This window comes from Ovis aries, chromosome 15, assembly GCF_016772045.2.
Source record: "Ovis aries strain OAR_USU_Benz2616 breed Rambouillet chromosome 15, ARS-UI_Ramb_v3.0, whole genome shotgun sequence".
Taxonomy (NCBI): Eukaryota; Metazoa; Chordata; class Mammalia; order Artiodactyla; family Bovidae; genus Ovis; species Ovis aries.
In genome coordinates, this window is record NC_056068.1 from 8506877 (window position 1) to 8523009 (window position 16133).

Genomic DNA, 16133 nt, shown 5'->3' on the forward strand with positions numbered 1-16133 from the left:
GCTCTATGGCAGAAATCGGCACAACAGTATAAAACAATTATGCTCCAATTAAACTAAAAATTTAAAAAGTAGCTGACTAGATCATAGGATGTTTGCTTTGGATTGAAACTAGATGTCCTATTTGGGCATCCCATTGTATTTGAATGATGGAAAGGGACAACCAGGAAGAATCTTAGAAAGTCCCTTGGATTTTTGTTCACATATGGATGACCAAAGGGTCTTCAGCCATATTTTGTTTGCCCAAGTAATGTATTAAATTGAATAATTCCAATAATTCATTTAAAATAAGAATTTGTGGCTTATTTTGGGAAAAATGGGTGATACCAAGTCTGACTCCTTGGGTATTGGTAGATGAGAGCTATCAGTTGGTCCCATTAGTTAGGGCATATTCTTTTCAGTTTGCCAGATTCTCCACCACTCCCTATGGTCAAATTTCTGGGACTACTTCACTTGTTTATACTTCTTACGTGATCTCTTTAGGTTTTGAGTTATGAATCTATGTTTTAAATTCATGCTCTCAATTTTGCAAATGAAAAAAGTGGCATGGAAACTGGCTGATTTATCTAAACTCTGCTTCTGGATCCGAAAGAGTTCCAAGAAGAACTCAGATCTCAAGTGCTCTGTCTTTTGTTGTTTTTCCATTGCACCAGGGAGGCAGCTGGCTCAGTCTCTATCCCTTAGGGTAATTTTGGGGGGCAGAAGAGATTTTTACAGGGAGAACATATAGTTCACTCTCTTGCTGCACAGCTGTTTCCAAATAACTGACAGATGAACGGATGGAATAAGACTAAAACAAAAAATTACAAACAAAATAGATGAGGAGGGGGGAATAACCAAAGGTAATAATAACTGCCACTGATTGAAGCTTTGATATATGCTAAGCCTTATTTAAAATTCTTTATATATATCAATTAATCCTCCCAACACACCTACTATCAGGACCACCACTTTTCAGATGAGGAAATCCAGGAGCAGGAGGTTGAGCAACTTCCCCAAAGTTGCACAGCTGCTAGAAGATAGAGCTAGGAACTGAGCAAGGCAGTCTGCTGGGATCTGGCCATCACACTCTTTCACTTCTGTGCACACATCGCTGCTTACACTCTGGGTGCTTTTTCCTCACGTGTTTTCTTCTCCTTGCCCTCCACACCTAACTCATCTCAAGAATATTGATATTGGAACCCCCACTTGGCCTCTCTCGGTCTTGCCAGAAACTGCCTGAACTCCTGTGCTTGTGCTCAGTTGCTTCAGGTGCGTTGGACTGTTCGCAATTGTAGCCTACCAGGCACCTCTGTCTATGAGAGTCTCCAGGCCAGAATATTGGAATGGGCAGCCATGCCAAGATCTCCTCCAGGAGATCTTCCCGACTCAGGGATCAAACCAAGGTCTCCTGTGTCTCCTGCACTGGCAGGCAGATTCTTTACCACTGAGTCTTCTGGGAATCACACCTGAACCCCTATCATCTCCTATATAAGCCTGCTACAGACTTACTTTCAACTCCTTTTATTCCTATTTCTTGGAATTTTTTTTTAATAATTTTGCATCACAGCTACATTGCTACTCATAGATCTCATATTCAGGCATCGCTGAAAATCTCCTGATCTGTAAATGCCAGGATGTTTCTCACCACTCTTGCTTCTATCTGTTATACTTGGAAAATTTGATGAAAATTTAGGGACTTATTTCTGAGATTATATTATATAGCATTATGTCTAAAAATTCAAAGATTTTTAAAGATTTTTTTTTTTCACTTGTGATAATATTAATTAGACCATGGCTGGCTCCTTCACTCCAGTCTTGGGATATAAAGTGGACAGGCTAACTAAAGATCCATCTAGTCAAAGCTATGGTTTGTCCAGTAGCCATGTATGAATGTGAGAGTTGGACTATAAAGAAAGCTGAGTACTGAAGAACTGATGCTTTTGAAATGTGATGTTGAAGACTCTTGAGAGTCCTGTGGACTGCAAGGAGATCCAGCCACCCCATCCTAAAGGAAATCAGTCCTGAGTGTTCATTAGAAGGACTGATGCTGAAGCTGAAGCTCCAATATTTTGGCCACCTGATGTGAAGAGCTGACTCATTGGAAAAGACCCTGATGCTGGGAAAGATGTATCACCGACTTGATGCACATGAATTTGAGTAAGCTCCAGGAGTTGGTGATGGACAGGAAAGCCTAGCGTGCTGCAGTCTATGGGGTTGCAAAAAATTGGACACCACTGAGTGGCTAAACTGAACTGAACTGAATTATATTAAAAATATTGTACAGCATTACCATGTTCGTGAATTTAGATGATGCATTTGTGTTAAATGACCTAGCAGCTTGAGTTCCCCAAATAATATGGGGGGATGAGCTTGTAATATTGATTATACATTTGACTTCCCAGGAGGGGTGGGCAATACCATTAATCAAAGGACAGTTTAATAAACTCCTTGGGAGAAGGGCTATGGCTTCATTATTTAAAAATTGAGTGAAGACAGCTGTAGTTGAACTTTTATAGGCACTAATCCAAATGGATAATCTGGCAAAGTCAGGAAATTATTCCTTGCATTTTACAACTAATATGCCAATTTATTAATTTTCAAGTTCACATAAATCCCACTGAGCTCAGTTTCAGCTCAGGACTGATCTGCAGAATAACATCCCATGAAAGTCAGGTTTTAATTTGAGCTGTGGTAACTCAATTTGCAAGAGGATAATTGCGTATCATTTTCTGCAAGCTAGAAGAAGCTTCTGACTTTAATAAAAAGTAAAAACCACACAGTTTTTCCATACAAGGAAAAAGACACCCCCCCCAAAAGAAAAACTAGAAAAGGCTAACACGCATTATGTAAAAATAAACCTTTCAACCTACAATTAATCTATATTAAAGTTCCCTCTAATTTTCTATCAGATGTATTGAATTCTCAGGTTCTTTCCAAAGCTATAGTAACAAGAAATAAATGGAAAACAGATATAACTTTAATTAAAAGGTATTTCTAGAAATGTGGAAATTAAGGCTGATTTGATTTCTCATGTTGGAAAAAAATTGCTTTTTATCATTTGTACTATGCACTTTAAAACCAGTTATGTTGGAACTTTGCTATTCTTTAAAAAAAGAGGATTATTTCCAATATGAGAGTATTGTATGGAGTGGTCCCCCACATTTTTGGCAGCAGGAACCCATTTTATGGAAGACAGTGTTTTTGAAGACAGTGTTTTCAAAGTCAGGGTCGGGGATGGTTTCAGGATGATTCAAGGGCCTTATGTCTATTGTGCATTTTATTTCTTTTATTACTATTACATCAGCTCCATCTCAAATCATCAGGTATTAGATCCCAGAGGTGGGGGACCCCTGGATTATACCATACCCTGAGACCTGAAGTCAAATCAGGGTTGGAATGCACATAACTTTTGCTTGGTTCAAAGGATATGGATAACTGATACATGTCTACGATGCATGGAAGTCCTAGCAGGCAAACCTCTTTCCTCTGGCACTATATCAGATGCTGCCTGTCACTGAAAGAGTCATTCAGGGTTACTTCCGTTGTGTAAACCTTGAAAGATTTCAGCGTCTCAAGGGTGTTAACAGGAAAAAGCAACAACAACAAACATCTGGAGGTTTTCTGACAGTGAAAGTGTTAGTTGCTCAGTTGCATCCAACTCTTTGTGACTCCATGGACTGTAGCCCAGCAGGCTCCTCTGTCCATGGAATTCTCCAGGCAAGAACACTGGAGTGGGTTGCCATTCCCTTCTCCAGGGAATCCCTGCTACCCAGGGGTCAAACCCAGATCTCCTGCATTACAGGTAGACTCTTTACCTTCTGAGCCACCAAGGAAGCCCAGTAATTTCTGATGGTACTTTAGGGCAATAGCCAACCTTTGAGTGGTGAGAGTCATTTCCTAAGTGATTTACTAAGTATCTATGTGTATAAAGGATGATTCCTTCTATAACAGATCATATTCAATGTTTTGCCTTCAGTAATGTATGCCTCACTTACAATCCAATAGGTTTCTTGAGAGAAAAGGAAAAAAGACGAAGCACGTGGCAAATGCACACAAGCACTTATGGAAATATGTTCTGGATGTGAAGGCCATCCTCTGTTGATGTGCCAGGGGAACTAGGTTGAGAGCTAGTACTGTCAGGTGTGCCTTGAAGTCCTTGAGTTTCGTGCTTCTCTCCATCAACGCAAAATCTGGTGGCCGCGCTTGATACGGCACCTGGCACATTTCTCTTCAGGGCTCATTGTCAGCTCTGAAAAGGCGATACCTTCTTCCTGGTACCCTAGCTGTGTCATGAACGAAGGGAAGAAACTATACCCATAAAAGGGAATAGAAAACTAGTCCCCCTGCTCTTGTTCTTCACTTTATTTAAGAATAAAGAGGGCTTTTGAGGTGATAAACAGGTGGACTAGGTTAATGGAAGAACAAAGAAACAGAATTTGTCTTATGGAGAAATGCAATCTCAATCAGATATTTGGGCTTTGGGCAAGAGTATGATGACAAGGGCTCACCATGAATCTCTGTGAACGTCACAGGCATGGACAAGAGGAATCTGCTCTGGCATGAGTACTATATTCTATTTTTATTAGTTTATAAATCACTGACTCGATGGACGTGAGTCTGAGTGAACTCCGGGAGTTGGTGATGGACAGGGAGGCCTGGCGTGCTGCAATTCATGGGGTCGCTAACAGTCAGACATGACTGAGTGAATGAACTGAACTGAACTGAACAGCCCTTTACTCTTTTTAAAATTGTCCAATCTTGAAAATGTCCACTCCTTTTCCAATTGTTTGCCAAGTGACTAAAAAGGATGTTGATTTCCCTGTTTGTGTGTGTGTGCTCAATCTTATCTGACTCTTCGCTACCACATGAACTATAGCCAGCCAGGCTCCTCTGTCCCTGGGATTCTCCAGGCCAGAAAATTGGAGTGGGCTGCCATTTCCTACTTCAGGGGATCTTACAGACCCAGGTATCAAACCCATGTCTCTTGCTTCTCCTGCTTTGGCAGAGAGATTCTTTACCACTGTGCTGGCTGGGAAGCCCAAAATCACCCATTAGACTTCGCTGGGTCTTGGTTGCAACACGTGGGATCTAGCTGCCTGATGAGGGATTGACCCCCTACATTGGGAACTCAGAGCCTTAGCCACTGAACCACCAGGGAAGTCCCTTCTCTGATTTTATTCTAGAAGAAAAATGGATCTATTATTACTGCCTATTCTGGGACAACTGAAATGTAAAAGAATTTTTCAGAAAATAGAATAACAGAATTTCAGCCTTACAGCGATAACATAGATTTCCACTTTTAAAGTGGAGGAAGGCAAGGCTCAGATAGGTGAAAATAACTGCCAAAGGCTTTCAAGTTAGTTTGAGCTTCCATCTGAAGCTCTGCCCACTCCAGGCAAATACTCTCTTCCTTCCATGATCCTGCTTTTCCTGGTTGACACAATGTAATGGTGCTAAAGCTCTATTAATATTTACACATGAAGTTCCAAGTTAGTAAAATTAATTAGTGAGCAAATGCTAAATATATGTTTTAATTTTGTTGTCAGAACAAAGGCAGACTCTATCCAGATTTAATTTTCCTTATATCTTTCACATTTCAGTCAACAAAAATAAATGAAGTGTTACTAAGAAATATGTTACAGCAACAGCTTCAGTGTCTTTGAAAATGTGCATATTTTCTATCTAGCTAGAAAGAGGAATCTCTAATGGCAAACCATCTCAAGTTTAAGGAAATAGGGTAAACAACCCATGGTGGCTACTATAATTTAATTTCAAAGCAAATGTTGACAAGGAATGTATAAATTTGGAGTTTTTAAAGGCAGCACTGGTGTTACCATGCAAATCATGTTCATAAACCCCTGAAATTCATCTCACATGAACTTTTGGGCCATGTGCATGACAAATGATACAAAATAATATACACAATAAAATAAAACAGTAGCAAAATATTATTATTAAAAACATTACTGATGAGATGATACAGGGTAGTGACTAAAAGCATTAGTTTTGGAGTCATACACACCTGGGTTCAAACCCCAGTCCTATCACTTACACTTAAGTAGCTTACTTAAGTAACTTACTGAGTTACTAGAGTTACAAAAAAAGGTACAACTATTGTCCTTTACTGGGTTGAATTTAGCATGTTACTTAGCCTCTGAGCCTCAGTTTCCTACAAGTGAATTGCAACTTGAGATTCCTACCTCACATTTGATTGTAAGAGTTAATATAAGTAATATGGAGACTGTATATACTATCTGAAAGCACATCACAAATTTGAGATGCTAAGTGCATGAATGGGCTTCCCCAGTGGCTCAAAGGTAAAGGATCCATCTGCCAGTGAAAGAGAAGTAGATTCGATTCCCAGGTCAGGACGATCCCCTGGAAAAGGAAATGACAACCCACTCTAGTATTCTTGCCTGGAAAATCTCATGGTCAGAGGAGCCTGGTGGGCTACAGTCCATGGGGTCACAAAGAGTTGGACACGACTTAGTGACTAAACAGCAATAAGTGCATGCATGTCTCATCAGGACACTTACAGTTGTTTGGTATTACTTGACTCTTCACTTCCTTGGTCATTCTAATACTAGGGTAAATTTTCTACTTCTGCTTCAAAATTTTCCTCTATGTCACAAAATACAAAGGAGCTGGTAATGAAAAACTACATCTTTCATAAATCAAATACTACCTTTGTATTTCAATATTCAAAAGAAGTTATTTATTTACCCCCATGAATGCCCAGTACCAAAAAGATTGATAATCCTCTTGAGCTATTTGGGTCACACATGTAGGCACAAAGGAAATAAAAAAGTCAGTTTATAAAAGCAGTAATTATTTGGAAGGACAAATCTGTGCTGTCTCTGGTGGAGCATTAGCTCAGCTGGCTGTCAAGTTTAGGGACCGTAAGGCATTGTATTTACTTTCAGGGCCAACTGAAATTCTGCGCTTGAATTGAAGAAAGACTATGTGGAATAGCTAACTTTGGGGAGTTAGTTCTGTCAAGCTTCCTCTCAATGTCAAGCTTCTTATGCATTTAGTAGAAAATGCATTTTTGTACTAAACCTTGAAAGAACCAGAGATTTTGATGTAGAAAGCTGAGTTGGCATCCTAGCACTACCACCTATTGACTATAGCCATGAATAACATCATAGTCTTTCTTCAATTCAAGGGCAGAATTTCAGTTAGCCCTGCAAGTAAATGCAATGTCGTACAGTCTATGAAATGGGTATACTGCCCAGGTCCTGCTTATCTGGCAGTTTTTTTTCCTATTAAATGGTAGCTTTAATGATACAGAATTCTGTTATTTTCTGTTGACTAATCATGATACACTAACTAGTATTAAGTGAATAATAGTTACATAATCACAATAGTAAAAGATGTTTATCAGTTTCACTACCTAGTAGTTTTATATTGAGATTGAACAAGGTTATGCATATGATAGCAGCTTGCTATAGACAAATCAAGGATTTAATGATTGGCAGCAATGGGTTTAATTCTCAATTACAAACTATGTAACTTTTTCAGCAAGTTTCTTAATTTTCCTGAGCTTCAACTTCTCTTTCCCTTTAATGGGGATTATAATGCCTATTAGTCAAGATTGTTGTGAGGATTTAATGATACCATGTGTGAAAAGCTTGCAACAAAAAATCCTGTCCGATACTTCTTTATCAGTACAATATTTTGTATATGATGTTAGTAACAAATATTTATTGGAGTATTTATTTAAATTCATTTGATATAAATTTAAATTTTTGTGGATTAAAATGGAAAATGATCTAAATTTCAAACCAAAGAAGAATAGCTAAATGTCCATACGTTCACCGAATAGACTACATAACAGGCATTACTAATACTGTTATTATCATGGAAAGATATTTGCCATATATCAGTGGGGCATGAAGAACATAAAGAAAAGTATTAATATATGGAATTATCAACTTTTTTCAATAAAACTTATTTGGAAAAATTTTGGAAAAATATATCTAAAAAGTATAGTGAATTTATGGCTAAGTTTTGTTTTATGGGTTTTTTATTTCCTCTTCGGGCATATCTGTATTTTCTAGTAATACAATAATGTCACATTCAGTTACCAAAATAAATATTAAAATGTTAAATGAAAATAAGGATGATAAAACTGACCTCCTTCAGCTGAACATATGACAACAATTTGACTGAAAGGTCCATCCCCTTTATTGTTATAAACTCCAACCTTCACTTCAAAGGGGGTAAGAGGAGGGACACTTTCATCTCGATAGATGAATTTTGAAGCTTCAGAGGATGTCACCATTTTTTCCTTCCAGCCACGTGTTCCGTTGGGCCTGAAAGCCACAATATAGCCAAAGCCTTCCCCATTCTGAAACTCTTCAGATACTGGCTAGAGAAGGAAAAATACAATTAACTATCAGCAAAATAACTGGTTAAGAAACCTATTTATTCCAGTCTTTAACCTTTTAAAATTATAGATAACTAGAACAAAAGAGATTCTCCGAACTTTCTAGTACATTGAAAGCCAATGTAGCATAATCACTTGGCAGTTGTTGCAAATTTAAAAGGCTTTAAAGGTAAAAGTTAAAAAATTAAATGGTATCAGTTGATATTTAAGAAAATTATCAAGAGTATTAAAAACTCTTGAAGTGAGACAACTTTACTCCAATTAGTCATGTATATGAAACAAAGGTCCTTGGAGTCCACACTAGAATTTAACATGTTGGTGAAAATTGTCATATGGTCTGGTGGTTGGGAAAATCTTGTCACTGGTAATGCTCTGCAAAGGTCTTTGCTCAGAAAATTTAGGAGAAATTAATGTAAGACCTTTTTGTTTTTCTTTTTTTAGTATTTTCCTTAATTACTTTTGTGCTTTACTAACATATGAAATATTAGAATAATTAGAATGCAGTATATGCACAAGAAGCTTGTATTATATGATTTATATTTAAATTCTTTAATTTTTATTTTTTTGGTCACATGGCCTCATATACCAGATCATAGTTCCCCAATCCATGTCCTCTTTAGTGGAAGACTGGAGCCCTAACCACTGGACCGCAAGAGAATTCCCACATTTAAATTTGTTAAATAGGCATGAATTGCATTGTGCAATTGTGATTAACTAGTTAGTCAATGGAGCAGTTACCAACCATTGCCTAGGACAATGTTTGACAAATAGATATCCAATAGACAGTGCCTCAGCAGTAAAGAATCTGCCGGCAGTGCAGGAGTCTCAAGAGCTGAAGGTTTGATCCCTGAGTAGGGAAGATCCCCCGGAGGAGGGCATGGTTACCCACTCTAGTATTGTTGCCTGGAGAATCCCATGGAAAGAGGAGACTGGAAGGCTACAGTCCATAGGCTTTCAGAGTTGGACATGACTCAAGTGACTTAACACACACAAATATTTGTTACTTTATAAAAAAAAAATTTGATTTGAGGAAAAAAAGAGACAAAATTTATCATATCAAAGTACTATAAACTAAATGTTTATATCATCTCCCCCACCCCCACCCCACCAGTTTATGTGATAATTCCTAATCCCCCATGTGATTGTATTAGGAGATGGATTTGGGGTAGGTGATTTAGTTATGAGGATGGAGTACTCATGAGTCAGATTAGTGCCCTAATAATAGACTCTAAAGAGCTCTTCTGCCCCTTTGCCAGATGAGGACACAGTGAGAAGATGGTGCTATAAGCACCAGGAAGTAGGCCCTCACTAGACCTGAACCCACCTGTGCTTTCTAGAACTGGACTTCCAGCATCCAAAACTGTGAGAAATAAATTTCTGTTGTGTATAAGCCACCCAGTCTATGGCATTTTTGTTACAGTAGCCCAAGCTGAGTAAGACACACAACTGACAGGGAAGGCAATTCCATTTAAAGAGGTATGATCTCAGTGAAGGTCAGGAATTGGGAAGTTAATACCTCTGCAGAAATCAAAAGCAAGACATAAAGTTTTATTGAAGAAGAAGAGAATGAACAGAGGAACAGGTCAGAGGATGTGCTCATGGAAGATTTACTAAGGGGAAAGAAGTTTTTCTGTATATTTTTGTACATTCTTTCATTGTTCTTCGAGATGGTCAGGGATTAGTTCAGTTTTCTCCAATAGGCACTTCCATCTCCACTTTTTGAGGCACTGATCTGTGATCTACGAAGCTATATTTCATAGTAGAGTAAGTTAACATCAGAGGAGGAAAGTGGCTTTATGTAAAATAGATGTACCTCTCACAGGCTTTCACCCCCACTCCTTTCCTTTGACAGAAGGAATTTTGGAGGTCAGATGGTGAGGGATACAAAAGAACAAGCATTTTGTTATAAAAATCCTAATTCTACTGTTTCTCAGGAAATTACTCAAACTGTGTATCAGTCATCATTTAGAAAACAGGGAAAATTATCACCACTAGTGGGATTGTTTTATGGGATAAATGAGATATCCCAGGCTCTACTCCAGAAAAACCTCAGTGGGTTTAGCCCACAAAATGTCAACTGTGAAGTAATCAAACATTAAACTAAGCCAAACAAACATCTGAACGAATTTGAGAGAGGACGTATTTTAATTATTCAAGCTTTATTCTAACAGAGCCCATATGACAGGATGGGACTTTAGACTTGGTATGAAAGGTTCACATTGGAAATATTCATGTGAGTAATTGATGCTCAAAGTGTTTTGTAATCTCATTTGTAATCTCAAACAGAAATTACACAGATACTCTGTACCAGGTACTCATACCCTATGTGTAGCTTTCTATTTAAGGAATCAACACGTCCTGACATCTGAGTGGGCTTTCTTACCTCCCAGGCGATGACCAACTCGTGCCTTCTTCCACTTCTTCCACTTACATTGGTAGGTGCTGTCTTTGGAACTGTGGTTAAAAACGGGCCATGAGTGAGGAAAATGCACACTTTTAGTGTCCTTACAATAAGAACGCATCATAATTCTACCTGGTTGGGTAACATTTTCAAATAAACAGATCAAAATTTGTTTGAAGTCAGGATGGTCTTGTTCAATATTAAAACAAAACATTTGTGATGGATACCCTGCTTTCAAATCTCTGTGGGAGTTTGGCAGATATTTTTCATGGCCATATACTGCATCTCCAAACTAATTATTCTCTTGTAAATGTTCTCTGGTTTATAAGGTCCAAATCATAATTAATACTACAGTCAAGGACATCTACTAATGATAAGTTAAGCTTCATGCTACACATTTTTTTCCTTTCTAATCATGTGAATCTTCTGTGATCCAGGGCTTGCAGAGCCCCTGGAAATTCCACAGGTAGACATTAGCCTTAGGGCTTTACTAGAACTTCCAGGAAACTCCAGTTTAAAGAAACTTTTCCCCCAGCTAAAAACTAGTCTTTATTCTTCTTCTTTTTTTTCCCATGGAAAATGCCAATTATAGTTTATTTAGAAGGGTAAATGCAATTTCTTTTTTTTTTCTTTGATATTTTTATGGGAGTGGAGACCTGGATTCGAACCCTGGGTTGGGAAGATCCCTTGGAGGAGGGCATGGCAACCCATTCCAGTATTCCTGCCTAGAGAATTCCACGGACAGAGGAACCTGGCAGACTAGTCTGTGGGGTCGCAAGGAGTTGGACAGGACCAAGCGACTAAGCACACATAGCTTATTTACAATATTCTGTCAGTTTCAGGTGTATTGCAAAGTGAATCTGTTATACATAAACATATATTCAGTCTTTTTAAGATTCTTTTCCCACTACAGAGTAATGAGTAGAGCACCTGTGCTGTATAGCAGGTCCTTGTAAAGAAATCTCAGCAGTAGCTCCATGGAGTGAGAACCTATTTAAATGATTACATATTACAAAAAAAAAAAAAAAAAACTATACCTACCGCTGAATCTCTCTGCAAACTGAAAAATATATAGATACATGGCAAAAGTTTTACAAATGTGTAATTATTAAAAGAATAATAATGTGTCAAAGAAATAAATTTCCCCTTCACTGAATCAAACTACAAAATATGTTTGCAGTTGAAAGGGACTATTATCAAAAGAATAACTGTTAAATGAAGAAAACTATTAAAAGAAAGCCTTTTCCAGGCTATGAGACTGCATTAGCAATATTACACTTCAGTGTTACCTTTATATCTCAACAGATAGTTTTTAAATGATCTTGATATACTCATAAACAATACATTAACTTTCATATATTACCTACTTGGATGAAAGGCTTTTAATTACTGGCAGATATTCACACATTTCATATACTAGAAAAACTGATGTAGAATTTATATACTAATAGAAAGGAAAAAAAAATTCTCCCTGGACCACGGGGGTGGGAAAGAGCACTATCATTGCATCTGTTGAATTAAATGACCTTAAGTCACCAGGGTCCCAATGTCATCTCCTAGGCCATGTTCTCCATGAATGTCAGTTTTTATCTTGTTCATGTAGAAGGATATACACAGAAGCAGTGAAATAATTTTTTCTTCTTTCACAGTTACATACATGTCAAAAATTATTCACATGTGGAGTTCATGCTGATGTACTCCCTCAGAATTATATGGAACTGGATACCCCTTTGTCTCTCAGTCAGGAAGTTACAAGTGATTCAACTAAGAAAAATGATGGCATTGGAGCAATAGCAGTAAATACATCCTGATTTATATGAAGAACAGGCAGATGACTTGAGCTTTTTACTAATAGCCGAAAGTTATTTCTGCATGTAACAACTTATGACATGGCAGTGTGCCTTGATACCAGGTCTCCAAATCACTGTTATACAGTACTAAGTCAAAGTTCTTTTTTTTCTGGTGTATGGTATGGATAAAGCACACAAGAAAAGAACTGGTTTAACTTTATGTGTAAGAGGACAGGGATACACAATTCCAAATATACATCAGTGGCTAATGTCAGAGTTCTGAATACTGTGAGCATCAATGCATGGTCAAATAAACTGCGTAAACAAGTTAATTTGTTGATATTGTGCCACAATAGCTTCTCTTAGTATCATTTGTTTATAAAAAATAAAAAGTTATCCACATACAAATATGTTTCACATTCATCTCTGACAATTAATAGCTAAATAATATTCAACTAATAGCTACCAGAGCCACCTACTTCATCTATTATATTGGAATTATTTATTTATACCCAGATTTAGGATCTTGCATATTTTTCTTGGAAGATACTCTCCCCACAAGCATGGATTTTGTGGAAACACTAGGCACTGAAAGTCCTTTTCTGTTTTATTCAGCCCTCAGACATAATCTAAAAAGAGAATGCTTGGAACCTCTAGCTTTTGTGAATAATTCTTGAAGTTCATTAAAGAAACATGAGTAGGATAAAATACAAGTGATGGTTTGATGTCAAAACTTTCTTGTTTTGGTAGTATTGTCGCATAGTCTATGAATGCTTTTTTTTGTTGTTTAGAAAATATATTGAGATTTTTCAAAGATTTTAACTTTTTGAGTAAAAAAATAAAAAGAAGAAACTAATGAAAAGTGTGGGGAAAATTTCCACTTTGAGGAACCAAGAAAGCAAAATTTAATTTGCTTTTGTATGGGAAACATCCTTGTCAAATTATTCACAATTGACCTAGATTTTGTAAAATTTCTTTTATCATGTAAAATTAGTTTTTGAAGTCTTCCTACTGCTATCAGTTTCTTTTAAGGTAGTGAAATGAAAGTCACTCAGTAGTGTCTGACTCTTTGCCTGCCAAGCTCCTCTGCCCATGGAATTCTCCAGGCAAGAATACTGGAGTGGGTAACTATTCACTTCTCCAGGGGATCTTCCCAACCCAGGGATCAAAGCCAGGTCTCCCACATTGCAGTTGGATTCTCTACCGTCTCAGCTACCACAGAAATCCATATTCAGCTTCATGTTAAGTAAGTTTATCCAATTTTAATGTATAATGAAAGTGAAAGTCGCTCAGTCATGTCCAACTCTTTGCAACTCCATAGACTACCCAGTCCATGGAATTCTCCAGGCCAGAATACTGCGGTGGGTAGACTTTCCCTTCTCCAGTGGATCTTGCACCCAAGTCTCCCACATTGCAGGTGGATTCTTTACCAGCTGAGCCACAAGAGAAGCCCTTTAGTGTATAATAAATGATACAAAAGAGGCATTATAGAGCATTGTGTTTTAATAGTTTATGTATAAGTATATAAGTTATAAGTTATGTATAAGTGTATAAGTTAGTGTATAAGCATGAACTGTTCTTTCTACAACAGGCTTGCTAGATATAATAGGAAATAGTAACAGAAAATAGTAACTGAAATGGTAACAAAAACTTGAGGCTTTAAAGACAGGGAAATAACCTAAATGTATTGATCGATGAATGGATAAAAAACATATAGTGTATTATAATACAATGAAATACTATTCAGGCATACAAAGAAAGTAACTCGACCATTTGAGACAACATGGATGGACCTGGAGGGCATTGCATTAAGTGAAATAAGCTGGACAGGGGATGACAAACATTGTATGATCTCACTTACATGTGGAATCTTAAAAAAAAAAAAAAATGGCACTGGTAGGAACAGGGAACGAATTGGTAATCTCCAGAGGTGAGGACAGGGCTTGAGGAAATGGGCAAATGTGGTATAAAGGTATAAACTTCCAGATACAAGATAAATAAATTCTGGGAAGACATAGTGACTATAGTTAAAAATACTGTTATCATATATTTGAATATTGCTGAAAGCATATCTTAAAAGTTCTCATCATAAGGAAAAACAAAACTGTGTGAGGTGATTAATATTAACTAAATTTATTATGATAGTCATCTTGTAATATACAAATATATAAAATCATTGTTTTTCACTTTTAATATAGTGTTATATATCAATTATATCTCTAAAAATGGAGAAACAAACAAAAAAGAAAACCTAAGGCTTTAATAGATATAACTCAGGCAGTGTGTTCTGCTGTCAGGATCACAATGTTTGAAATGAACACTCTCATTCTAATTAGCTTAAATTTCCTAATTACATGCAGATGATCAGTGGAACCCATGCTCATTCATTTCTTTTTCAAGTTGATGGCACACAGTTATTATCTCTGCAGTCAACACTTTGGAGTCCACTGATTTTAATTATATCCTTTATTTATAAAACAACATGCTTATGATATGTAGAGATATGCCTTAATTTTTCAGAGTCATTCTGTTGTGAAAGTTCTATAATTCTTGTTAGAAGCAAAAAATTAATATGATCAAACATGTAATAAATGCTTTCATTGAGTTCAGAGAAATACACATTTACTTAAAACCAAATATATTTAAATATAGTCAAATTTTGATTTATATTTATGCAGCTAGATTCCTCTCTCCCTCAGTTGGCTACTGATAAATGCCATGAAATTATTAGTTCAGAGAATCAAGTTTACATGCATTGTTAATGGGTTCACTCTGGGCTTCCCTGGTCACTCAAATGTTAAATAATTTTCCTGCATTGCAGGAGACCCAGAGATTTGATCCCTGGGTTGGGAAGATTCCCTGGAGGAGAGCATGGCAACCTATTCCAGCATTCTTGCCTGGAGAATTCCGTGGACTGAGGAGCCTGGTGGGCTATGGTCCATGGGGTCGCAAAGAATCAGACACCACTGAGGGACTAACACTTTCACTTTCACTGATTTTTCTGAATTTTTTTTTGAACATTGCTCTTCCATGACTGAATAATGTGATTAACATTTTTCCAACAATCTGTAAATGCCTTGCTATTTTAGTGCCTTGTCTGGCATATTAAAATGTAGACTTTTTCCCTTTTCATTTTATATGTTTGGTTGCAAATGCTCAGAGCAACCAAAATAGATTATACCACCTTAGTTTAAGCATGCATAAAGTTAAGCTTGTGCTTCAAAGAACTCTTCCTAAGTATAGTAATCTGAACAAAGTCTGTCACACTAAAAATATGCTTTAATTAACACTCAACTAATAAAAGAAAAGAGGATGAAATCATCTACCAATCTCTTTTTTTTTTCATGAAAAATTTCCAAATCTACTATAGTAGATGTTCACATGGCTCATTAAATAATACAGCTTTGCTAGAGATCTGAGAAAAGTCACAAAATTAGGAGCACAACCCAGCAACTGCTTTGGACAGAAAAGTGCAGAAGAAAGGAAGAAAGAATAGAGGTTACTTACATGGTGAGGGTGAAGTCAGGAGAGAAATCAAGCAATAACAACAAAAGTTCCTACCTGAATTGAACTA

The 16133-nt window shown here is 37.0% G+C and overlaps 1 protein-coding gene across 1 annotated transcript in view; it reads right to left on the reverse strand.

The window, feature by feature from the left end:
* The window catches only part of CNTN5 (contactin 5), a 1662845-nt gene that overhangs the window by 57365 nt on the left and 1589347 nt on the right, over nt 1-16133 (reverse strand). The window contains exons 19-20 of the mRNA XM_027979105.3: nt 10752-10822; nt 8116-8350 (exon numbers count right to left, since the gene is read on the reverse strand). Of these exons, the coding sequence (XP_027834906.2) occupies nt 8116-8350; nt 10752-10822 (306 nt within the window). The remainder of the gene's footprint in view (nt 1-8115; nt 8351-10751; nt 10823-16133) is intronic.